General features: G+C 40.3%; 1 protein-coding gene across 6 annotated transcripts in view; it reads right to left on the bottom strand.

The window, feature by feature from the left end:
- The window catches only part of ITGAM (integrin subunit alpha M), a 93,490-nt gene that overhangs the window by 37,318 nt on the left and 30,558 nt on the right, over positions 1-25,614 (bottom strand). For all 6 annotated transcript variants that reach the window (XR_012428811.1, XM_045381518.3, XM_045381513.3 and 3 more), the window contains exon 12: positions 24,826-24,968. Coding sequence is in view for 5 of the 6 variants with exons in the window: in XM_045381518.3 (XP_045237453.2) it covers positions 24,826-24,968 (143 nt within the window). In the remaining variant the exon portion in view is untranslated. The remainder of the gene's footprint in view (positions 1-24,825; positions 24,969-25,614) is intronic.

The raw sequence follows: 25,614 nt of genomic DNA, 5'->3' as shown, positions 1-25,614 counted from the left end.
ACTCCATCTCAAAAAAAAAAAAAAAAAAAAATGAATTAATGTCAATCCTTTTCAAACTCACGTAAAAAAAAATTGAAGAGCAAGGAACACTTCCAAATTTATTTTATGAGTCCAGCATTACCCTGATACCAAAGCCAGACAAAAATTCTACAAGACGTAATTATAGGTCAATATCCCTGATGAACATAAACGGACAAATCTTCAACAAAATACTAGCAAACTGAATTTGATAGCACATTAAAAAGATAATAACTGGCCAGGCGCGGTAGCTCACGCCTGTAATCCCAGCACTTTGGGAGGGTGAGACGAGCGGATCATGAGGTCAGGAGATCAAGACCATCCTGGCTAACACAGTGAAACCCCGTCTCTACTAAAAATACAAAAAAAAAAAAAAAAAAAAAAATTAGCCGGGCATGGTGGTGGGCGCCTGTAGTCCCAGTTACTCAAGAGGCTGAGGCAGGAGAATTGCGTGAACCCAGGAGGTGGAGCTTGCAGTGAGCCGAGATCACACCACTGCACTCCAGCCTGGGCGACAGAGCGAGACTCTGTTAAAAAAAGATAATAACCATGATCAAGTGTGATTGATCCCTGGGATGCAAGATGCAAGGATGATTCCACATATGCAAATCAATTAATGTGAAATGTCACATTAACAGAATGAAGGACTAAAACCACATGATAATCTCAATATACACACACCAAAAAAAAAAAAAGCATTTGACAAAATTCAACATTCTTTTGTGATACAAACTCTCAATAAGTTCGCTACAGAAGGAATGTACCTCAATATGATAAAGGCCATATATGACAAGCCCACAACAAACATCATACTCAATGGTGAAAAATTGAAAGTTTTACCACTAAAATGAGGAAAAAGGCAAGGATGCCTACTCTCACTACTTCTACGTAACACAGTACTGGAAGTCCTGGTCACAGCAATTAGGCAAGAAAAATAAATGAAAGAGACCCAAATCAAATATTAAAAAGGAAATTTATCTCTGTTTACACTTAAAATGATATACATATAAATATATATGTGTGTGTATATATATATATAAAAAAAACCCTAAAGACTCCACCAAAAAAGAACTACTAGAACTAATGAATAAATTCAGTAAAGTTACAGGTTACAAAATCAATGTCAAAAATCAATAGTGCTTCTATACACTAACAATGAACTGTCTGAAAAAGAAATCAAGAAACAATCTCATTTACAATAGCATCAAAAAAAATACCTAAGAGTAAATTTAACCAGAGAGGTGAAAAACATGTACACTGAAACTATAAAACATTGATGAAGGAAGTTAAACAAGACAAAAATAAATGGAAAGATATCTTATGTTCATGGATTGGAGTATTAATGCAATATTCTGATTCAGTACAATCCGTATCAAAATCCCAATGGCATTTTTTTACAAAAATAGAAAAAAAATTAAAATTTATATAGAACCACAAAAGACCCCAAATACCCAAAGCAATCCTCAGGAAAAAAATACTGGAGGCATCACAATTCCTGATCTCAAAACATACTGTGTCAAGAAAGCTCTAGTAATCATAACAGCAAGGTGGTGGCATAAAAACAGACACATCAACCAACGGAACAGAACAGGGAGGCTAGAAATAAAACTATGCATTTATGGTCAATTGATCCTCAATAATGATGCCAAGAATATGCAAAGGAGAAAGGACAGTCTCTTCAACAAATGGTGTGGGGAGAACTGGATATTCATATTCAAAAGGATTAAACTAGATCTTTATCCCAAACCATATACAAAATCAACTCAAAATGGATTAAAGACTTAAACACAAGACCTGAAACTATAAAACTACTAGAAGAAAACAAAGGGAAAAGCTTCTTGACCATCAAGCTTTTGAGCAATGATATTTTGGATATGACCCCAAAAGCACAGGCAACAAAAGCAAACCAGACAAATGGGGTAGCATCAAACTAAAAAGTGTCAGCTTAACAAAAAAAGAAAATTTCAGGCCAATATTCTTGATGAACACTAATGCAAAAATCCTCAACACAATACCTGCAAACCAAATCCAGCAGCACATCAAAAATCTAATCCACTGTGATCAGGTAGGCTTCATCCCCGGGGTGCAAAGTTGGTTCAACATATGCAAATCAATAAATATGATTCATCACATAAACAGAACTAAAGACAAAAACCACATGATTATCTCAATAGATGAAGAAAAGGCTTTAATAAAATTCAACACCCCTTTATGTTAAAAATTCTCAATAAACCAGGTGTTGAAGGAACATACCTCAAAATAATAAGAGCCATCTACAACAAACCCACAGCCAATATCATACTGGATGGACAAAAGCATTCCCCTTGAAAGCCATCACAAAACAAAGATGCCTTTGCTCACTAGTCCTATTCAACATAGTATTGGAAGTTCTAGCCAGAGCAATCAGGCAAGAGAAAGAAAAAAGGGCATACAAATAGGAAGAAAGGGAGTCAAACTATCCCTGTTTGCAGACAACATGATTCTATATTTAGAAAACCCCATAGTCTTGGCCCAGGAACTCCATCAGCTGACAAATAGCTTCAACAAAGTTTCAGGATACAAAATCGATGTACAACAATCACTAGCACTCCTATACACCAACAAGAGCTGAGAGCCAAATCAGGAAGGCAATTCTATTCACGGTTGCCCAAAAAAGAATAAAATAACTAGGAATACAGCTAACCAGGGAGGTGAAAGATCTGTACAGTGAGAGTTACAAAACACTGTTCAAAGAAATCAGAGATGACACCAAAAAAATGGTAAAACATCTCATGCTCATGGATAGGAAGAATCAATATCATTAAAATGGACACACTTCCCAAAGCAATTTATAGATTCAGTGCTATTACTATTAAGCTACCAATGACATTCTTCACAGAACCAGGAAAAACTATTTTAAAATTCATATGGAATCAAAAAAGAACCTGAATAACCAAGGCAATCCTAAGTAAAAAGAACACAGAAGGAGGCATAACATTACCTGACTTCAAACTATACTACAGGGCTACAGTAACCAAAACAGCATGGTACTGGTACAAAAACAGGCCCATAGACCAATGGAACAGAATAGAGAGCCCAGAAATAAGGCCATACACCTATGACCATCTGATCTTTGACAAAAATAAGCAATGGGGAAAACACTTCCTATTCAACAAATGGTGCTAGGATAACTGGCTAGCCATATGCAGAAGACTGAAGCTGGACCCCTTCCTTACACCATATACAAAAATAAACTCAAGATAGACTAAAGACTTAAATGTAAAACCCAAAACTATAAGAACCCTGGAAGACAACCTAGGCAATACCATCCTAGACACAGGAATAGGAAAAGATTTCCTGACAAAGACACCAAAAGCAATCTCAACAAAAGCAAAAATTGACAAATGGGATCTAATTAAATATAAGAGCTTCTGCACAGCAAAATAAACTATCAACAAAGTAAACAGACAACCTACAGAATGAGAGAAAATATTCACAAACTATGCATCCAACAAAGGTCTAAAATCCAGCATCTAGAGGGAACTTAAACAAATTTACAAGAGAAAAACAACTCCATTAAAACGTGGGAAAAGGAAACGAACAGACACTTTTCTTTTTTTTTTTTTTTTTTTTTTTGAGACGGAGTCTCGCTCTGTCGCCCAGGCTGGAGTGCAGTGGCACGATCTGGGCTCACTGCAACCTCTGTCCCCCGGGTTCATGCCATTCTCCTGCCTCAGCCTCCCGAGTAGCTGGGACTACAGGCGCCCACTGCCTCGCCCGGCTAGTTTTTTGTATTTTTTTAAGTAGAGACAGGGTTTCACCGTGTTAGCCAGGATGGTCTCGATCTCCTGACCCGCCTGTCTCGGCCTCCCAAAGTGCTGGGATTACAGGCTTGAGCCACCGCGCCCGGCAACACTTTTCAAAAGAAGACATACATGCAGCCAACAAGCATATATAAAAAAAGCTCAATATCATTATCATTAGAGAAATGTAAATCAAAACCACAAGGAGATACCATCTCACACCAGTTAGAATGGCTATTAGTAAAAGTAAAAAATTAGATGCTGGTGAGGTTGTGGAGAAAAGGGAACACTTATACTGTTAGTGGGAGTGGTAAATTAGCTCAACCACTTGGGGAAAGCAGTATGGCAACTCCTCAAAGAGCTAAAAGCAGAACTACCATTCTACCCAGCAATCCCATTACTAGGGATATACCCACAGGAATATAAATGATCCTACTATTAAACACACATGCACATGAATATTTATTGCAGTTCTAGTCACAACAGCAAAACATGGAATCAACCTAAATGCCCACCAATGACAAATAGGATTAAAAAATGTGGTACATATACACCATGGAATACTATGCAGCCATAAAGAAATAGCAAGATCATGTCTTTTGTGGGAACATGGATGAAGCTGGAGGCCATTATCCTTAGCAAATTAATACAGGAACAGAAAAACAAATACTGCATGTTCTCACTTATTAGTGGGAGCTAAACAATAAGAACTTATGAACACAAAGAAGGAAACAACAGACACTGGGGTCTACTTGAGGGTGGAAGTTGGGAGGAGGCAGGAGCAGAAAAAATAACCATTGGGTACTAGGCTTAATACCTGAGTGATGAAATACTCTGTACAACAAACTCCCATGACATGCGTTTACCTATATAACAAACTTTCACGTGTACCCTCAAACCTAAAGTAAAAGTTAAAAAATAATAAAATATCGATCTAATTTTTAAAAATTAAATAAATAAAAAGCGACAGCTACTTAATGGTTTGTATCAAGATTCTTTTCAAAATTCTTTTGGATACTCAATTTTTTTATTTTTATATGCATTTTAGAATTGGCTAAATTCTGCAAATTATACTTTCAGGATTTTTACTTTTTCATGTATACATAATAATTGCACATATTTATAGGGAACATGTGATATTTTGATACAAGCATACAGTGTGTGATGATCAAATCAGGGTAACTGGTATATCCATCACCTCAAGCATTTATCATTTCTTTTGCTGGGAACATTCCAATTCCACTCTTGTAGTTATTTTGAAATATACAATAAATTATTGTTAACTATAGTCACCCTACTGTGCTACCAAACACTAGGTCTTATTTTTCCTAACTGTATTTTTGTACCCATTAACCATCCCCTCTTTAACCCATCCTCCTCACTACCCTTCCCAGTCTTTAGTAACCATCATTCTACTCTCTACCTTCATGAGATCCATTTTTTTTTAGTTCCTACACATGAATGAGAACATGCAATATTTGTTTTTCTGTGCCCGGGTTGTTTTACTTAACATAATGTCCTCCAGTTCCAATCCTGTTATGGCAGATCACAAGACATCATTCGTCTTATGGCTGAATAATATTCCTTTGTGTACTAGAAAAATGCAAATGAAAACCACAATGAAATATCATCTCATTCCAGTTAAAAGGGCTTTTATCGAAAAGACAAATAATGATGGATGCTGGCAAAGATGCAGAGAAAGAGGAACCCTCATGCACTGTTGGTGGGAAAGTAAATTAGTAAAGCCACTACAGAGAACAGTATGGAGGCTCCTCAAGAAAACTAAAAATGGAACTACCATATGATCCAGCAATCCTAGTGCTGGGTATATTGCCAAAGGAAAGGAAATCAGCATACTGAAGAGATAAACTGCACTCCCATGTGCACAATGGAATATTATCCAGGATTTTTACTGCATTGAATCTGTAGATCAACACAGGAAGAACTGACACCTTAACAATATTGGAACTCCAATATTCGAATCCATGACCACAGTGTATCTCTCCATTTATTTAGATCTTTTATTTCTCTCATTAGTGTTTTGTAGTTTTCAGCATAAAGTTATCATACATGTTTCATTTGATTTATACCTAAATATTTCATGGTATTTGATGCTATTGTAAATGGTACTTTTTAATTTAAATTTCCAGTTGTTCAATTATATTATAGAAATACAACTGGTTTTTATATGTTGCTCTTATATCCTGAGAACTTACTGAAAAAACCTATTATCATAGCTTTTTTATAGATTCTTTGGCATTTTCCATGCAATTGTAACATCTTTAAATAGAGATGGTTTTATTTCTTCCTTTCCTCTCTGTATTTTTTTTCTTGCTTTATTGCATTGGCTAGGTCTTCCAGTACAATGTTGAATAGGAATTATAAAAGTAGATATTCTTGCCTTGTTTCCAATTTTAGGTGAAAAGCATTCTCTTTCACTTTAAGTATACTGCTTGCTAGAGAATTTTTGTAAATGCTCTTTTTTCAGGTTGAGGCAGTTCCCTTCAGTTCCTAGCTCACTGAGAGTATTTTTAATCATGAAAGGATGTTGTATGTTGTCAAATTCTAGTTCTATATCTGTTCAGGTGGTTACATGTTTTTTCTTCTTTAATCTGCTGTTATGGTGAATCACATTGTTTTCTTCAAAGTAGTTTTTATAATTTAGATTAAATGTACAGACCATAAACTTTACCATTTTAAAGTATAAGGTTCACTGGGTTTTAATACATTCACAATGTTGTGTAATCATCACCACTACCTCCAGAACATTTCCATCTTACCAGAAAGAAATTTTGTATCTGTTTGCAGTACTTCCAATCCCCAATCCAACCCCCAGCCCCTGGAAACCACTAATTTATTTTCTGGCTCTATGGCTTTGTAAGTTTTGAATTGTAAAGTGTGAACCCTCCAACTTTGTTCCCCTTTTCTAAGATTGTTTTCAATACAAGATCAATATGTAAGAATCAGTTGTATCTCTTCTTCTTTTTTTTTTTTTTTAGACGGAGTTTCGCACTTGTTGCCCAGGCTGGAGTGCAATGGCATGATCTCGGCTCACCATAACCTCTGCCTCCCGGGTTCAAGCAATTCTCCTGCCTCAGCCTCCCAAGTAACTGGGATTACAGGCACGTGTCACCACACCCGGCTAATTTTGTATTTTTAGTAGCAACAGGGCTTCTCCATGTTGATCAGGCTGGTCTCAAAATCCCGACCTCAGGTGATCCAGCTGCTTCAGCCTCCCAAAGTGCTGGGATTACAGGTGTGAGTCACTTGGCCCAGCCAGTTGTATTTCTATATCATTGAACAATTGAAAATTTAAATTTAAAAACCAGTACAATTTACAATAGTGGCAAAGGCCATGAAATATTTAGGTATAAGTCTAACATATGGGTCCCTTCTGTTTCCATATGAACTTCAGGATCAGCTTGTCCATTTCTGCAATATTGATATGTGGGATGTTGAACAAGCCCTGCATGTCTGGGATAAACCACACCTACTCTTCTTCCTGTTTTCTCCCACCACTCCTCCCACCTCCATACACCCATATTCTGACCCTCCGTTCCATTCTATCTCCCTCCTCTGGCCCCTTGCTTCCCCACACCCCTTTCACTTTTCTTGTGCTTCTGCCTCAGGCCTTGGCTTAGCTGCCACTTCCTCCAGGAAGACTTCCCTATCGCCTTTCTGTGGGTGCCCCTCCCACTTGTTCTCATAACTCCCAGACTGACCCAGTTTAAGCATCTATTACTCTTAACGGTAATGTGCGTGTACTTGTGTGGGGTGGGGGATTTGACCAGCCAGCCTTCCTCATGTGGTTCTGACCACACACCCAAAACAGAGAAGTGGCGTCCAATCCACACTTGACTTCCCGTAATTCCTCTACACTTTCTTCCCCACCCCATCCCTTATACATATCAGGCATTGACACCATCAATGGCCAATATGTGTTTAGAGAGACCACGTGAAGAATTTGACTATTGGCAAAGAATTATGACAAGCTGTTCAGGTATCAGGACAAACTGGTTTCATCTTCATATAATGCGTTAATTACAGGTCAAAGAGAACCATTGACAAAAATTTTAAAAACACACAGAACTACAGGCAGACACAAAAAATGAAGTACCTGGGAACACAGCTAACCAAGGAGGTGAAAGTTCTCTACAAAGAAAAACACAAAACACCATTGAAAGAAATCAGAGATGACACAAATAAATGGAAAAGTATTCCATGCTCATGGATTGGAAGAATCAATATTGTTAAAATGACCACACTGCTCAAAGCAATTTACAGATTCGATGCTATTTGTATCAAACTACCAATGCCATTGTTCACAGAATTAGAAAAAACTATTCTAAAATTAATATGGAACCAAAAAAAGAGCCTGAATAGCCAAAGCAATCCTAAGCAAAAATAATGAAGCTGGAGGCATCACACCACCCAAATATGAGGCTATAGTAACCAAAACTATAGGTATTTGTATCTATAGTATGAGGCTATAGGTACAAAGACAGACACATAGACCAATGGAATAGAACAGAGAGCCCAGAAATAAAGCCACCCACCTACAACCACCTGATCTTCAATAAAGGCTATGAAGCAAGCAATGAGGAAAGAACTCCCTATTCAATAAATACTGTGGAGATAACTGGTTATCCATATGCAGAAGAATGAAACTGAATCCCTTCCTTACACCTTACACAAAAATCAACTCAAGGTGTACTAAACATTTAAATGTGATTAAAGACTTAAATCACATGGATTAAAGATTTAAATGTGAGCCCTCAAACTATTAAAATCGTAGAAGAAAACCTAGGAAATACTTTCTCAACACCGGTCTTGGCAAAAAACTTTTGGCTAAGTCCTCAAAAGCAACTGCAACAAAAACAAAAGCAACAAGTGGGAACTAATTAAACTAAAGAGTTTCTGTAGAGCAAAAGAAACTATCAACAGAGTAAACAGAAAACTTACAGAATGGGAGAAAATATTTGCAAACCACATCTGATAAAGGTCTGAAATCCAGAATCTATAACGAACGTCAACAAATCAACAAGCAAAAAACAAATAACCCCATTAAAAAGTAGGTAAAGGACATAAACAGACACTTCTCAAAAGAAGACATATAAGTAGCCAAAAAAATTTGAAACAAAAGTTCATTATCACTAATCACCAGAGAAATACAAATCATAAACCACAATGAGATACCATCTCACACCAGTCAGAATGCTATTATTAAAAAGACAGTAACAGATGCCGGTGAGGCTATGCAGAAAAAGGAACGCTTATACACTGTTGGCTGGTGGGAATGTAAATTAGTCCAGCCACTGTGGAAAGCAGTTTGAAGATTTCTCAACGAATATAAAACAGGGCTACTATTCAACCCAGCAATCTCATTACTGGCCATATATCCAAAAGAATATAAGCTGTTCTACCAAAAAGATACATGCTCATATATTCATCACAGCACTATTCACAATAGAAAGACATGGAATCAACCTAGGTGTCCATCAATGGTGGATTGGATAAGAAAATGTGGTACATATACACCATGGAATACTACGCCACCATAAAAAAGAATGAATCACATCCTTTGAGACAACATGGATGCAGCTGGAGGCTATAATCCTAAGTGAATTGACACAGGAACAGAAAATCAAATACTGCATGTTCTCACTTATAAGTGGGAGCTAAACATTGGTTATACATAGACATAAAGATAGGAACGATAGATACTGCAGACTACCAGATGGGGGAGCAGGAGGTGGGTTGAAAAACCACCTATTGGTCCGGGCTCAGTGGCTCACGCCTGTAATCTCAGCATTTTGGGAGGCCAAGGCAGGAGGATTGCTTGAGCTCAGGAGTTCAAAACCAGCCTGGGCAACATTGCTTGAGCTCAGGAGTTCAAAACCAGCCTGGGCAACATAGTGAGACCCTGTCTCTAAAAAAAAAAAAAAAAAAAAAAAAAAAAAAACGAAAGAAAGAAAAGAGAAAGAAAAAAAAAAAACCACCACAGGTACTATGCTCACTACCTGGGTGATGGGATCTGCAGCCCAAACCTCAGCAACATGCAATGCTGCATGTAACAAGCCTGTACGTATACCCCTGAATCTAAACGTTGAAATTATTTTTTTTTAATTGAGACAAAGTCTTGCCCTGTCGCCCAGGCTGGAGTGCAGTGGCATGATCCCAGTTCACTGCAACCTCTGCCTCCTGGGTTCAAGCGATTCTCCTGCCTCAGCCTCCCGAATAGCTGGGATTACAGGCGCACACCACTACGCTTGGCTAATTTTTTTTATTTTTTATTTTTAGTAGAGACGGAGTTTCACCATATTGGCCAGGCTGGTCTCAAACTCCTGACCTCAGGTGATCCACCTGCCTCAGCCTTCCAAAGTGCTGGTAAGGGAGTAGACCACCCCTCATGTTGTCTTATGCCCAATTTCTGCCTCCAAAGAAAGAAGTAAAAACTAAAAGGCAGAAATGAAATCCACAGGCAGACAGCCCTGGACCACGCCCTGGGTCTGGTTAAAGATTGACCCCTGACCTAACTGGTTATGTTACCTATAGACTCCAGATATGGTATGGAAAAGCACTGTGAAAATCCCTGTCCTGTTCTGTTCTGTTCTCATTACCGGTGCATGCAACCCCCAGTCACGTACCCCCTGCTTGCTCAATTGATCATGACATCCTCAAGTGGACCCCCTTAGAGTTGTGAGCCCTTAAAAGGGACAGGAATTGCTCACTCTGGGAGCTCGGTTTTTGGAGACCTGAGTGTTGCTGAAGCCCCCGGCCGAATAAAGCCCTTCCTTCTTTGACTCAGTGTCTGAGGGGTTTTGTCTACGGCTTGTCCTGCTACATTTCTTGGTTCCCTGACCATGAAGTGAGGTGATTAGTGGACAGTCAAGGCAGCCCCTTAGGCCTGCCCTGTGGAGCATCCCTGCAGGGACTCTGGCCAGCTTGAGCAATGCAGATGCTGACAGCACTCCTGGGTAGGCAATTGCCCTGGTGGAATGCCTTGCCAGAGCAGTGTGTGGCAGGCCCCCACAGAGGATCAACGCAGTGGCTGAACACCAGGAAGGAACTGGCACTTGGAGTCCAGACATCTGAAACTTGGTAAGACTGGTCTTTGGAACTTGCCCACTCCGTTTGAGTGGAAGTGTGGCCTGATCACCCATGATGTGCCTGTACTGGCATTTTGGTTTTTGTTTTTGACTTGACTTGGATTGCTTGATACTTTGGTTTTGGTTTTGACCTGACTTGGATTCCTTGATACTCTGATTTTGATTTTGATTCTGGTTTGGTGTAAACTTTAAAAGTGTGTGTGTGCCCTTTTTACCCGTTCTTTGTTTTGTGGTGTGTGTGTGGTGTGAGCATGGTGTTTTGTCTCAAGGAAGCAAGGGTCAGGCACAAAGTAAGCCCACTCCACTAGGAACTATGTTGAAAAATTTCAAGAAAGGATTTAAGGGAGACTATGGAGTACTATGACACCAGGAAAACTTAAAACTTTGTGTGAGACAGACTGGCCAGCATTAGAGGTGGGTTGGCCATCAGAAGGAAGCCTGGACAGGTCCCTTGTTTCAAAGGTATGGCACAAGATAACCTGTAAACCAGGGCATCCAGACCAGTTCCCATACATAGACACTTGGTTACAGCTAGTTTTAGACCTCCCCCCATCTCCCACCACACTGGTTGAGAGAACAGCAGCATAAGCAGCTGAAAGAGGCAAGGAAAGACCAGCAGAGAACAGAAAGGAAAGAGACAGAGGAAAAGAGGCAAAGAGAGAGAGGAAGAGATAGAAAGGAAGAGACAGAGAGACAAAGAGGGAGTCAAGGGGAGAGAGAGAGAAAGACAGAGGCAGAGAGAGAAAGGAAGAGACAGAGGCAAAAGGAAAGTCAAAGAGAGAGAGACAGAAAGTCAAAGAGAGAAAGGAAGAGAGAAAGAGAGAGATATGCAAGTAGTTAAGAAAAAAACAGTGTACCCTATTCCTTTAAAAGCTAAGGTAAATTTAAAACCTATAATTGATAATTAAAGGTATTCTCCGTAACCCTATAACATGCCACACCACTTTGTTGTCAGTGTAAACAAGGGCATATCCTGAAAGCACTGAGGCCTTCATATCAAAAATCCTTAACCCAGTAACCCACGGATGGCCCACATGCATTCAATCTATAGCAGCAACTGCTTTGCTAACAGAAGAAAGTAAAAAAATAACTTTTAGAGGAAACCTCATTGTGAGCACAGCTCACAGGTTCAGAAGTATCCTAAGGAAAAAAAAAAAAAAAAAAAAAGATGATTTGACATTAACCACTGAAAATTCCCTTAACCCAGCAGGTTTCCTAACAGGGGATCTCAATCTTAATTACCATATAAAGTTCCAACCAGACCTAGGAGGAACTCCCTTCAGGACAGAACTGTAGATGGTTCCTCCCGGGTAACTGAAGGAAAAAAAAAAAAAAAGCCATCTATACCAATTCTAAGTTAATTTGAACTAAACAAGGTCTTATTAATAGCAAAGGATAATTGAAATCCCAAACTTACAAGGTTTTCAACAAAAGCAAAGTTTGCTAAAAGTTAAAGTTTAACGTGTATTATAGTAACTTCTAATCTTGTGGCCCTAGACAGTCTAGTCCACAGGCATAAAAGAAGTTCGCTTCGGAAAAGAATGGTTATCTTTGAAAAACAAAAGGGGGGGAACTGGGGGAGGGGGCAGAATTTATGTAAAAAGAATGTTATATGGTAAATTCTTGTCCTGAAATAAATTAACTGGTTGTTTAAAGAAAGAAATGTTTGTGATAAGTCTGAAAGTTGAAGCAGGTCGAAGAATTATCTGTGAAAGTCATGAAAGAGAAAAAAAAGTTATAAAAAAATTTATGCAAGAAATGTTGTATAATTTAAACAGTACTCCTGAGTACTATTTTAAAAACAGTTTACGTCCAAAGTGTATAAGGAAAGTAAAATATACCTTTGGTAAAAAGATTACAAGGAGGCATAAGAATGTAAATTTTTGCCTACATTAAAAGGTTAAAAAAAATTTTTGTTTTGAAGGTTTAAGCAAGTTTTAAAACGTTAATTGTAAAGAAAATGCTGTGTGTAAACGTATTAGCTAAAGTTAAAGGGGTATCATCCAGTTTTTCTGTGAACTGAATATTAAAATAAAAACACAATGGGTTTTTCTTAAAGCACTAACCTGCTCTGTAACAAAGATTATAAAAGGTTAAAAAAATGTCTACAAAAATCTTACCTTATGGTCTGACTTTAAAAATTGAATAAATACGTCTACAAAGTTTTATTAAAACTAAGTTTAACATTAAAAACATACTAATATGAAGGTGAAATTTAGCTTATCTAGTATAAAAATCATATAGGAAGCATTGTCAAATATAAAATGGTGTTTGGCTTCTTTGGTCTAAAAACTAATAAAAATAGGTGCTAAAGGAAATTTCTCAGTAGAAAGGCACTGAGGACTATGAAGTCCACTGCTGATGTCCCCATATTTAAAACAAAAGGTCAATTTCTTAAAAATTATATACTTGGTTTATCTTCCACTTTCCTTTCCCTCAAAACCGAAAAAGTCTTTTAGCACATGTAGCACCCCTAGAATTTCTGGTAAACCAGCACCAGCCTGAAGATCACGTTCTCATCAAAAGGTAAAAAAAAAGGAAACTCGAGCCACTCTAGGAAAGACTCTACCTTGTGCTGCTAACCACCAAGACTGCTGTTCGTACAGCGAAGAAAGGATGGACTCATCACACCCGAGTCAAGAAAGCGCCACCCTCTCCAGAGTTGGGGGCCATAGTCCCAGGGGAAAACCCTACCAAACTAAAGCTAAGAAAAATTTAACTCTTTCATCTATTCTATTACTCTTTCTTCTTTCCTTGCTCTATTGCTCACCCTCTAGTTGTTAACATAACCAAGCCAATTTTACCTCAAACTACTGCAATTAATGCTTGCCTTGTTATACCCTGTAGGGAGGTGCCAAGTCAAAGACAGCTCTCTACTTCAGAAAAGTACCTCTGTCGCTCCTGACTCTCCTCAGACTGGGCATTAGTAAATTAGGACCATTTAATCTGGGGAAATTTTGGTAAAGTCTCCAGTGTCAACCAGGAGTCTTGCCCCGCAATGTAGAGCTTTTATGCTGTAGTTGGTCCAAAGTTCTGTGGACCACGAAAGAGCAAGGATGGACTGCCCCAACTGGTTTTTGTAATTTCCTAAAATCATACATTCATTTTTACTAAAGAATCATAGAAATTAAAGACTTAAACTTTGGCAATTAAGACAGGATACCAAGATGCAAATGCCTGGTTGGAATCGATCAAATATTCCATTGGCACGTTAAACAAAAGCAACTGTTATGCTTGTGCACATGGCAGGCCAGAGGCCCAGATTGTCCTCTTTCCACTAAGGTGGTCCTCCAGTCGACCAGGTGTGGGCTGCATGGTAGCTCTTTTCCAGGATTCTACAACCTGGAGCAATAAGTTGTGTCAAGCTCTCTTGGCTATATCCCAAAGTCCAGCACACTGCGGGTCAGCCCCTGAGAGGCATCCAGCTTCCATCTCCCAACACTAAGTTCATTTCGTGTCTCTCACGACAGGGAGGAAACAGCATTCCTTGGAGACCTGAAGGGATGCAGTGAGCTTAAGTATTTTCAAGAGCTTATCAATTAGTCAGCCCTTGTTCATCCCTGAGCAGATGTGTGGTGGTATTGTGGTGGACCTTTACTGGGCACTCTGCCAAATAACTGGAGTGGCACTTGTACCTTAGTCCAATTGGCTATTCCTTTCACCCTGGCATTTCATCAACCAGAGGGAGGAAAAATAAGCCATCGTAAAGTGAGAGAAGCCCCTTATGGGTCTTTCGACTCTCACGTCCATTTAGACACAATTGGAGTCCCAAGGGGAACACCAGATCAATTTAAAGCTTGAAATCAAATAGTTGCAGGATTTGAGTCAATATTTTGGTGGGTGACAGTTAATAAAAATGTAGATTGGATAAATTACATCTATTACAACCAACAGCATCAAGCTTTTCATGAGTTAAAACAAAAACTCATGTCAGCCCCATCCCTGGGGCTACCTGATCTGACAAAACCCTTTACACTCTATGTGTCAGACAGAGAAAAAATGGTAGTTGGAGTTTTAACCCAGACTGTGGGGCCCTGGCCAAGGCTCGGGGCCTATCTCTCAAAACAACTAGACAGGGTTTCCAAAGGCTGGCCCCCAAGTCTAAGGGCCTTGGCAGCAATGGCCCTGTTAGCACAAGAAGCAGATAAAATAACCCTTGGGCAAAACCTGAATATAAAGGCCCCCCATGCTGTGGTAACTTTGATGAATGCCAAAGGACATCATTGGCTAACAAATGCTAGATTAACCAAGTACCAAAGCTTGTTATGTGAAAATTCCCACATAATCATTGAAGTTTGCAACATCCTAAACCCCACCACCTTGCTCCCAGTATCAGAGAGCCCAGTTGAACATAACTGTGTAGAGGTATTGGACTCAGTTTATTCCAGTGGGCCCAACCTCCGAGACCATCCTTGAACATCAGTAGACTGTGAGTTGTATGTGGACGGGAACAGCTTCACCAACTCCTGCAAAGTGATTCTGAAAAAGACGACAAGCCCTACTCCAGTCACACCCGAAAGCTGACTGGTCCACACACGGCCGAAGCATGAGGAAACTCATCACAGGACTCGTTTTCCTTAAAATTTGGACTTTTACAGTAAGGACTTCAACTGACCTTCCTCAGACTGAGCACTGTTCCCAGCATATACATCAAGTCACTGAGGTAGGACAAAAGTTGCTACGGTCCTATTATTTTATGGTTATTGTAAGTGTACCAGGACTCTAAAAAGAACTTGTTTGTATAATGCTATTCTATACAAGGTGTGTAGCCCAGGAAATGACCAACCTGATGTGTGTTATGACCCATCTGAACCTCCCATGACCACAATTTTTAAAATGAGATTAAGGACTGAGGACTGGTGGGGGCTCATAAATGACACGAGTAAAGTGTTAGCTAAAACAGAAGAAAAAGGGGTGCCCAAACAAGTGACCTTGAAATTTGATGCCTGCACTGTCATTAATAGTAATAAGTTGGGAATAGGATGTGGTTCTCTTAATTAAGAAAGAGGCTATATGGCAGGAAATAAGTATATTTGTCACAAATTAGGACGGTGTGGAAATAAATGTGGATACTGGTCTTGTGTCATTTAGGCTACTTGGATAAAAAAATAAAAAGAATCATGTCTACCTTCAGAAAGGGAAAAAGTGGCCCTTCCTGTACCAGTGATCAGTGTAACCCCTTATAACTAGTAATAACCAATCCCCTTGATCCTCACTGGAAAAAAGGGGAGCATGTAACCCTAGGAATCTATGGGGCTGGACTGAATCCTCGAGTAAGTATCGTGGTTTAAGGAGAAGTTTATAAACACTCTCCTGAGCCAGTATTTCAAACCTTCTATTATGAACTGAATGTGCCAGTACCAGAAATTCCAGGAAAAACAAGAAATTTGTTTTTGCAATTAGCTGAGCATGTAGCCAAGTCTCTCAATGTCACTTCATGTTATGTATGTAGAGGAACTGTAATGGGAGATCAATGGCCATGGGAAGCCCGAGAATTAGTACCTAAAGATCCAGTTCCTGACAAATTCCCAGCTCAAAAGAATCACCCTGATAACTTCTGGGTCCTAAAAGCCTCAGTCATTACACAATACTCTATAGCAAGAGTGGGGAAGGACTTCACCCTTCCTGTGGGAAGACTCAGCTGCCTTGGGCAAAAACCGTGTAATAGTATGACAAAAACAGCCACCTAGTGGAGTTCAAACCACACTAAGAAAAATCCATTTATTAAATTCCTAAAGTTGCAAACCATGTGGATCCACCCAGAGTCCCACTGGGACTGGACAGCCCCCACTGGATTATACAGGATATGTGGGCATAGAGTTTATACCAAATTACCTGACCAGTGGGCAGGTAATTGTTACTGGCACTATTAAACCATCTTTCTTTCTACTGCCCATAGGAGAACTCCTGGGCTTCCCTGTCTATGCTTCCCATGAAAAGAAAAGCATAGCTATAGGAAATTGGAAAAATAATGAATGGCCCCCCTAATCATACAATATTATGGGCCTGCTACTCAGGCACAAGACGGCTCATGGGGATACCAAACCCCCATTTACATGCTCAACCGAATCATACAGTTACAAGCTCTCTTAAAAATAATCACTAATAAGACTGGCAGAGCCTTGACTATTCTGGCCTGGCAAGAAACTCAGATGAGAAATGTTATCTATCAAAATAGATTGGCTCTCGACTACTTGCTAGCAGCTGAAGGAGGGGTCTGTAGGAAATTTAACCTTACTAATTGCTGTCTACACATAGATGATCGAGGGCAAGTAGTTGAAGACGTAGTTAGAAATATGACAAAACTGGCACATGTGCCCGCGCAAGTGTGGCATGGATTTGATCCTGGGGCCATGTTTAGAAAATTGCTCCCAGTGCTAAGAAGATTTAAAACTCTTATAATAGGAGTTATAATAGTAATAGAAACCTGCTTACTGCTCCCTTGTTTGCTACCTGTACTTCTTCAAATGATAAAAAGCTTCATCACTACCTTAGTTCACCAAAATGCTTCAGCACAAGTGTACTATATAAATCACTATCGATCTGTCTTGCAAGAAGACATGGGTAGTGAGAATAAAAGTGAGAACTCCCACTATTGAGTGAGAGTCTCAACGCAGGGGAATAAGGGAGGAGACCACCCCTCATATTGTCTTATGCCCAATTTCTGCCTCCAAAGAAAGAAGAAGTAAAAACTAAAAGGCAGAAATGAAATCCACAGGTGGACAGCCCAGCACTGGGTCCTGGGTCTGGTTAAAGTTCGACCCCTGACCTAACCAGTTATGTTATCTATAGATTCCAGACATGGTATGGAAAAGCATTGTGAAAATCCCTGTCCTGTTCTGTTCCATTTTGATTACTGGTACCTGCAGCCCCCAGTCACATACCCCCTGCTTGCTCAATTGATCACAACCCCCTCACGTGGACCCCCTTAGAGTTGTGAGCCCTTAAAAGAAACAGAAATTGCTCACTCAGGGAGCTCAGTTTTTGGAGACATGAGTCTTGATGAAGCTCCCAGCTGAATAAAGCCCTTCCTTCTTTAACTTGGTGTCTGAGGGGTTTTGTCTATGGCTTGTCCTGCTACACTAGGATTACAGGCATAAGCCACCATGCCCTGCCTGAAATTTTTTTTTTAAAGAACTACAGGCAGAGGAGTTTCCAAGATGGCTGAACAGGAACAGCTCCAGTCTACAGCTGACAGCATGAGTGACACAGAAGATGGGTGATTTCTGCATTTCCAACTGAGGTACTGGGTTCATCTCACTGGGGCTTGTCAGACAGTAGGTGCAACCCATGGAGCATAAGCCAAAGCAAGGCAGGGCATCACCTCACCCGGGAAGTGCAAAGGGTCAGGGAATTCCCTTTCCTAGCCAAGGGAAGCCGTGACAGATGGTATGCAGAAAATCAGGACACTCCCCCCTAATACTTCACTATTCCAATGGTCTTAGCAAAAGGCACACCAGGAGATTATATCCTGCACCTGGCTCGGAGGGTCCCATGCCCACAGAGCTTCACTCACAGCTAGCACAGCAGTCTGAGATTGAACTGCAAGGTGGCAGTGAGGCTGGGGAAGGGGCATCTGCCATTGCTGAGGCTTGAGTAGGTAGACAAAGCAGCCTGGGATATCAAACTGGGTGGAGCCCACCACAGCTCAAGGAGGCCTGCCTGCCTCTGTAGACTCTACCACTAAGGGCAGGGCATAGCTGAACAAAAGGCAGCAGAAACTTCTGCAGACTTAAAAGTCCCTGTCTGACAGCTTTGAAGAGAGTAGCGGTTCTCCCAGGATGTAGTTTGAGATCTGAGAACGGACAGACTGCCTCCTCAAGTGAGTCCCTGACCCCTGAGTAGCCTAACTGGGAGGCACCTCCCAGTAGGGGCCCACTTACACCTCATACGGCTGGGTGCCCCTCTAAGACACAGCTTCCAGAGGAAGGATCAGGCAGCAACATATGCCATTCTGCAATATTTGCTGTTCTGCAGCCTCTGCTGGTGAAACCCAGGAAAACAGGGTCTGGAGTGGACCTCCAAGAGACCTGCAGCTGAGGGTCCTGACTGTTAGAAGGAAAACTAACAAACAGAAAGGACATCCACACCAAAACCCCATTTGTATGTCACTATCATCAAAGACCAAAGGTAGATAAAACTACAAAGATGGGGAGAAACCAGAGCAGAAAATCTGAAAATTTTAAAAATCATAGTGCCTCTTCTCCTCCAAAGGAACGCAGCTCCTCACCAGCAATGGAACAAAGCTGGACAGAGAATGACTTTGACAAGTTGAGAGAAGAAGCCTTCAGACGATCGGTAATAACAAACTTCTCCGAGCGAAAGGAAGATGTTCAAACCCATTGCAAGGAAGCAAAAAACCTTGAAAAAAGATCAGACGAAAGGCTAACTAGAATAAACAGCATAGAGAAGACCCTACATGACCTGATGGAGCTGAAAACCTTGGCACAAGAACTACGTGATGCATGCACAAGCTTTAGTAGCTGATTCAATCAAGTGGAAGAAAGGGTATCAGTGATTCAAGATCAAATGAATGAAATGAGGTGAGAAGAGAAGTTTAGAGAAAAAAGAGTAAAAAGAAATGAACAAAGCCTCCAAGAAATATGGGACTATGTGAAAAGACCAAATCTACGTCTGATTGGTGTACTTGAAAGTGACGGAGAGAATGGAATCAAGTTGGAAAACACTCTTCAGGATATTACCCAGGAGAACTTCCCCAGCCTAGCAAGGCAGGCCAACATTCAAATTCAGGAAATACAGAGAATGCCACAAAGATACTCCTTGAGAAGAGCAACTCCAAGACACATAATTGTCAGATTCACCAAAGTTGAAATGAAGGAAAAAATGTTAAGGGCAGCCAGAGAGAAAGGTTGGGTTACCCACAAAAGGAAGTCCATCAGACTAACAGCGGATCTCTCGGCAGAAACTCTACAAGCCAGAAGAGAGAGGGTGCCAATATTCAGCATTCTTAAAGAAAAGAATTTTCAACCCAGAATTTCATATCCAGCCAAACTAAGCTTCATAAGTGAAGGAGAAATAAAATCCTTTACAGACAAGCAAATGCTGAGAGAGTTTGTCACCACCAGGCCTGCCTTACAAGAGCTCCTGAAGAAAGCACTAAACATGGAAAGGAAAAACCAGTACCAGCCACTGCAAAAACATACCAAATTGTAAAGACCATCGATGCTAGGAAGAAACTGCATCAACTAATGAGCAAAATAACCAGCTAACATCATAATGACAGGATCAAATTCACACATAATAATATTAACCTTAAATGTAAATGGGCTAAATGCTCCAATTAAAGGATACAGACTGGCAAATTGAATAAAGAATCAAGACCCATCAGTGTGCTGTATTCAGGAGACCTATCTCCCATGCAGAGACACACATAGGCTCAAAATAAAGGGATGGAGGAAGATCTACCAAGCAAACGGAAAACAAAAAAAAACAGGGGTTGCAATCCTAGTCTCTGATAAAACAGACTTTAAACCAAGGATCAAAAGAGACAAAGAAGACCATTACATAATGGTAAAGGGATCAATTCAACAAGAAGAGTTAGCTATCATATATATATATATGCACCCAATACAGGAGCACCCAGATTCATAAAGCAAGTCCTCAGAGACCTACAAAGAGACTTAGACTCCCACACAATAATAATGGGAGACTTTAACACCCCACTGTCAACATTAGACAGATCAATGAGACAGAAAGTTAACAAGGATATCCGGGAATTGAACTCAGCTCTGCACCAAGCAGACCTAATAGACATCTACAGAACTCTCCACCCCAAATCAACAGAATATACATTCTTCTCAGCACCACATCGCACTTATTCCAAAATTGACCATATAGTTGGAAGTAAAGCACTCCTCAGCAAATGTAAAAGAACAGAAATTATAACAAACTGTCTCTCAGACCACAGTGCAATCAAACTAGAACTCAGGATTAAGAAACTCACTCAAAACCGCTCAACTACATGGAAACTGAACAACCTGCTCCTGAATTACTACTAGATACATAACGAAATGAAGGCAGAAATAAACATGTTCTTTGAAACCAATGAGAACAAAGACACAACATACCAGAATCTCTGGGACACATTTAAAGCAGTGTGTAGAGGGAAATTTATAGCACTAAATGCCCACAAGAGAAAGCAGGAAAGATCTAAAATTGACATGCTAACATCACAATTAAAAGAACTAGAGAAGCAAGAGCAAACATATTCAAAAGCTAGCAGATGGCAAGAAATAACTAAGATCAGAACAGAACTGAAGGAGATAGAGACACAAAAAAACCTTCAAAACATCAATGAACCCAGGAGCTGGTTTTTTGAAAAGATCAACAAAATTGATAGACCACTAGCAAGACTAATAAAGAAGAAAAGAGAGAATAATCAAATAGATGCAATAAAAAATGATAAAGGGGATATTACCACCGACCCCACAGAAATGCAAGCTACCATCAGAGAATACAATAAACACCTCTATGCAAATAAACTAGAAAATCTGGAAGAAATTGATAAATTCCTGGACACATACACCCTCCCAAGACTAAACCAGAAAGAAGTTGAATCCCTGAATAGACCAATAACAGGCTCTGAAATTGGGGCAATAATTAATAGCCTACCAACCAAAAAAATTCCAGGACCAGATGGATTCATAGCTGAATTCTACCAGAGGTACAAAGAGGAACTAGTTCCATTCCTTCTGAAACTATTCCAATCAATAGAAAAAGAGGGAATCCTCCCTAACTCACTATTTTTTGAGGCCAGCATCATCCTGATACAAAAGCCTGGCAGAGACACACACACACAAAAGAGAATTTTAGACCAATATCCCTGAAGAACATCAATGCAAAATTCCTCAATAATTTACCGGCAAACTGAATCCAGCAGCACATCAAAAAGCTTATCCACTATGATCAAGTTGTCTTCATCCCTGGGATGCAAGGCTGGTTCAACATACGAAAATCAATAAACATAATCCACCATATAAACAGAACCAAAGACAAAAACCACATGATTATATCAATAGATGCAGAAAAGGCCTTTGACAAAATTCAACAGCCCTTCATGCTAAAAACTCTCAATAAACTAGGTATTAACGGGATGTATCTCAAAATAATAACAGCTATTTATGACAAATCTACAGCCAATATCATACTGAATGGGCAAAAACTGGAAGCATTCCCTTTGAAAACTGGCACAAGACAGAGACGCCCTCTCTCACCACTCCTATTCAACATAGTGTTGGAAGTTCTGGCCAGGGCAATCAGGCAGGAAAAAGAAATAAAGGGTATTCAATTAGGAAAAGAGGAAGTCAAATAGTCCCTGTTTGCAGATGACATGATTGTATATTTAGAAAACCCCATTATCTCAGCCCAAAATTTCCTTAAGCTGATAAACAACTTCAGCAAAGTCTCAGGATACAAAATCAATGTGCAAAAATCACAAGAATTCCTATACACCAATAACAGACAAACAGAGAGCCAAATCATGAGTGAACTCCCATTCACAATTGCTTCAAAGAGAATAAAATACCTAGGAATCCAACTTACAAGATATGTAAAGGACCTCTTCAAGGAGAACTACAAACCACAGCTCAACAAAATAAAAGAGAATACAAACAAATGGAAGAACATTCCATGCTCATGAATAGGAAGAATCAATATCATGAAAATGACCATACTGCCCAAGGTAATTTATAGATTCAATGCCATCCTCATTAAGCTACCAATGACTTTCTTCACAGAATTGGAAAAAACTACTTTAAAGTTCATATGGAACCAAAAAAGAACCTGCATTGCCAAGACAATCCTCAGCCAAAAGAACAAAGCTGGAGGCATCATACTACCTGACTTCAAACTATACTATAAGGCTACGATAATCAAAACAGCATGGTACTGGTACCAAAACAGAGATATAGACCATGAAACAGAACAGAGCCCTCAGAAATAATACCACACATCTACAACCATCTGATCTTTGACAAACCTGACAAAAACAAGCAATGGGGAAAGGATTCCCTATTTAATAAATGGTGCCGGGAAAACTCGCTAGCCATATGTGGAAAGCCAAAACTGGATCCCTTCCTTACACCTTATACAAAAATTAATTCAAGATGGATTAAAGACTTAAATGTTAGACCGAAAACCATAAAAACCCTAGAAGGAAACCTAGGCAATACCATTTAGGACACAGGCATGGGCAAGGACTTCATGACTAAAACACCAAAAGAAATGGCAACAAAAGCCAAAATTGACAAATGGGATCTAATTAAACTAAAGAGCTTCTGCACAGCAAAAGAAACTACCATCAGAGTGAACAGGCAACCTACAGAATGGGAGAAAACTTTTACAATCTACCCATCTGACAAAGGGCTAATATCCAGAATCTACAAAGAACTTCAACAAATTCACAAGAAAAAAATCAAACAACCCCACCAAAAAGTGGGCAAAGGATATGAACAGACACTTCTCAAAAGAAGACATTTATGCAGCCAACAGACACATGAAAAAATGCTCATCATCACTGGCCATCAGAGAAATGCAGATCAAAACCACAATGAGATACTGTCTCACACCAGTTAGAATGGCGATCATTAAAAAGTCAAGAAACAACAGATGCTGGAGAGGATGTGGAGAAATAGGAATGCTTTACACTGTTGGTGGGACTGTAAACTAGTTCAACCATTGTGGAAGACAGTGTGGCGATTCCTCAAGGATCTAGAACTAAAAATACCATTTCACCCAGCCATCCCATTACTGGGTATATACCCAAAGGATTATAAATCATGCTGCTATAAAGACACATGCACACATATGTTTATTGTGGTGCTATTCACAATAGCAAAGACTTGGAACCAACCCAAATGTCCATCAATGATAGACTGGATTGAGAAAACATGGCACATATAAACCATGGAATACTATGCAGCCATAAAAAAGGATGAGTTCATGTCTTTTGTAGGGACATGGATGAAGCTGGAAACCATCATTATGAGCAAACTATTGCAAGGACAGAAAACCAAACACCACATGTTCTCATTCACAGGTGGGAATTGAACAATGAGAACACTTGGATACAGGGTGGGGAACATCACACACCGGGGCCTGTCGTGGGGTGGGGAGACTGGGGAGGAATAGCATTAGGAGATATACCTAACATAAATGACAAGTTAATGGGTTCAGCACACCAACATGGCACATGTATATATATGTAACAAACCTGCACGTTGTGCACATGTACCCTAGAACTTAAAGTATAATTTAAAAAATAAAAATAAAATAAAAAACTATAGACACCATATCATGGGTGCAGTCCTATTTCAGGAATTTGCAAGAATGATTTTGACTACAGAGTTTTGCCTCACTCACTAGTTCCCACATAATATGTGACCATGCTGCTTTTGCAGGGGTGATATTCAAAACAATGAACATCTGGGGCTGCACAGGTACTGAGCAGGGGCATGGCTGGGGCAGATCCTAGAGGGTCTGTGAAGTGTCCTGCCTGACCTCATAGTTGCTGGATCACGGGGAAGCCCACAGAGACTGGGGAAGCACCACAGTGCATGGCTGAGGGAGAATCCACCATTTATCAATGAATACGGAATTAGTTCAATATTTTATTAACTAACAGGGCTATCCTGGTTATATATGGGTTGAATACCAGCTCTGAGTACAGGAAGACCCATGGAGAGCTCTGTACAGGCAAGCATTGTTATTTGTCGTTGTTAAAAAGCTGAGGACACAGCTTTCTCAAATGCTAAGCTGATCCCACAACTTCCCAGCTCACAGCCTCCAAAGGCTCCTTTATAAGAGGGCCATGCATGTCATCTGAATGCCCCTCCTGGAATCTCTAAGCCTCCACGGCACCTCTGTTTGCACATTCATGCTCCACAAACCACACTCACCTGCGTGCCCTTGACATTGGCGTTGGACTCCCACATGCCAGTGTTCTGCCTGAACATCGCCACCAGGCCGATGTGCTGATATCGAGGTGCCCCCAGAACCAGGTTTTGCACTCGGTTCCGCAAGATGACGGTGGCAGCATAACCTGAAGGTGGGGGTCTGAGAAGTGAAGTGCATTCCCTGACCCCTCCTCCACCATGCAGACCCACTCCTTGAGTAGGCACTGGGGCAGCCCCATGCTTGCTGTGTTGGGGTAACGGATCCCTACACTATATTTCTCTTTATGAACAAAATTACAATTCAATTTAGAAGTTTCTGGCCGGGTGAGGTGGCTTACACCTGTAATCCCAGCACTTTGGGAGTCTGAGGCAGGCGGATCACCTGAGGTCAGGAGTTCCAGACCAGCCTGGCCAACATGGTGAAACCCGGTCTCTACTAAAAATACAAAAAAAGGCCGGGCACGGTGGCTCACGCCTGTAACTCAAGCACTTTGGGAGGCCAAAGCAGGTGGATCACCTGAGGTTGGGAGTTCACGACCAGGCTGACTAACATGGAGAAATCCCGTCTCTACTAAAAATACAAAATTAGCCAGGCGTGGTGGCACATGCCTGTAATTCTAGCTACTCAGGAGGCTGAGGCAGGAGAATCACTTGAACCTGGGAGGCAGAGGTTGTGGTGAGCCAAGATCGCGCCATTGCACTCCAGCCTGGGCAACAAGAGCGAAACCCCATCTCAAAAAAAAAAATTAGCCAGCGGTGGTGGTGCATTCTTGTAACATCAGCTACTCGGGA

Source organism: Macaca fascicularis, chromosome 20 (genome assembly GCF_037993035.2).
Source record: "Macaca fascicularis isolate 582-1 chromosome 20, T2T-MFA8v1.1".
Taxonomy (NCBI): Eukaryota; Metazoa; Chordata; class Mammalia; order Primates; family Cercopithecidae; genus Macaca; species Macaca fascicularis.
Note: the sequence above shows the minus strand (reverse complement) of the source record. Positions and strands in the feature narration are given on the sequence as shown.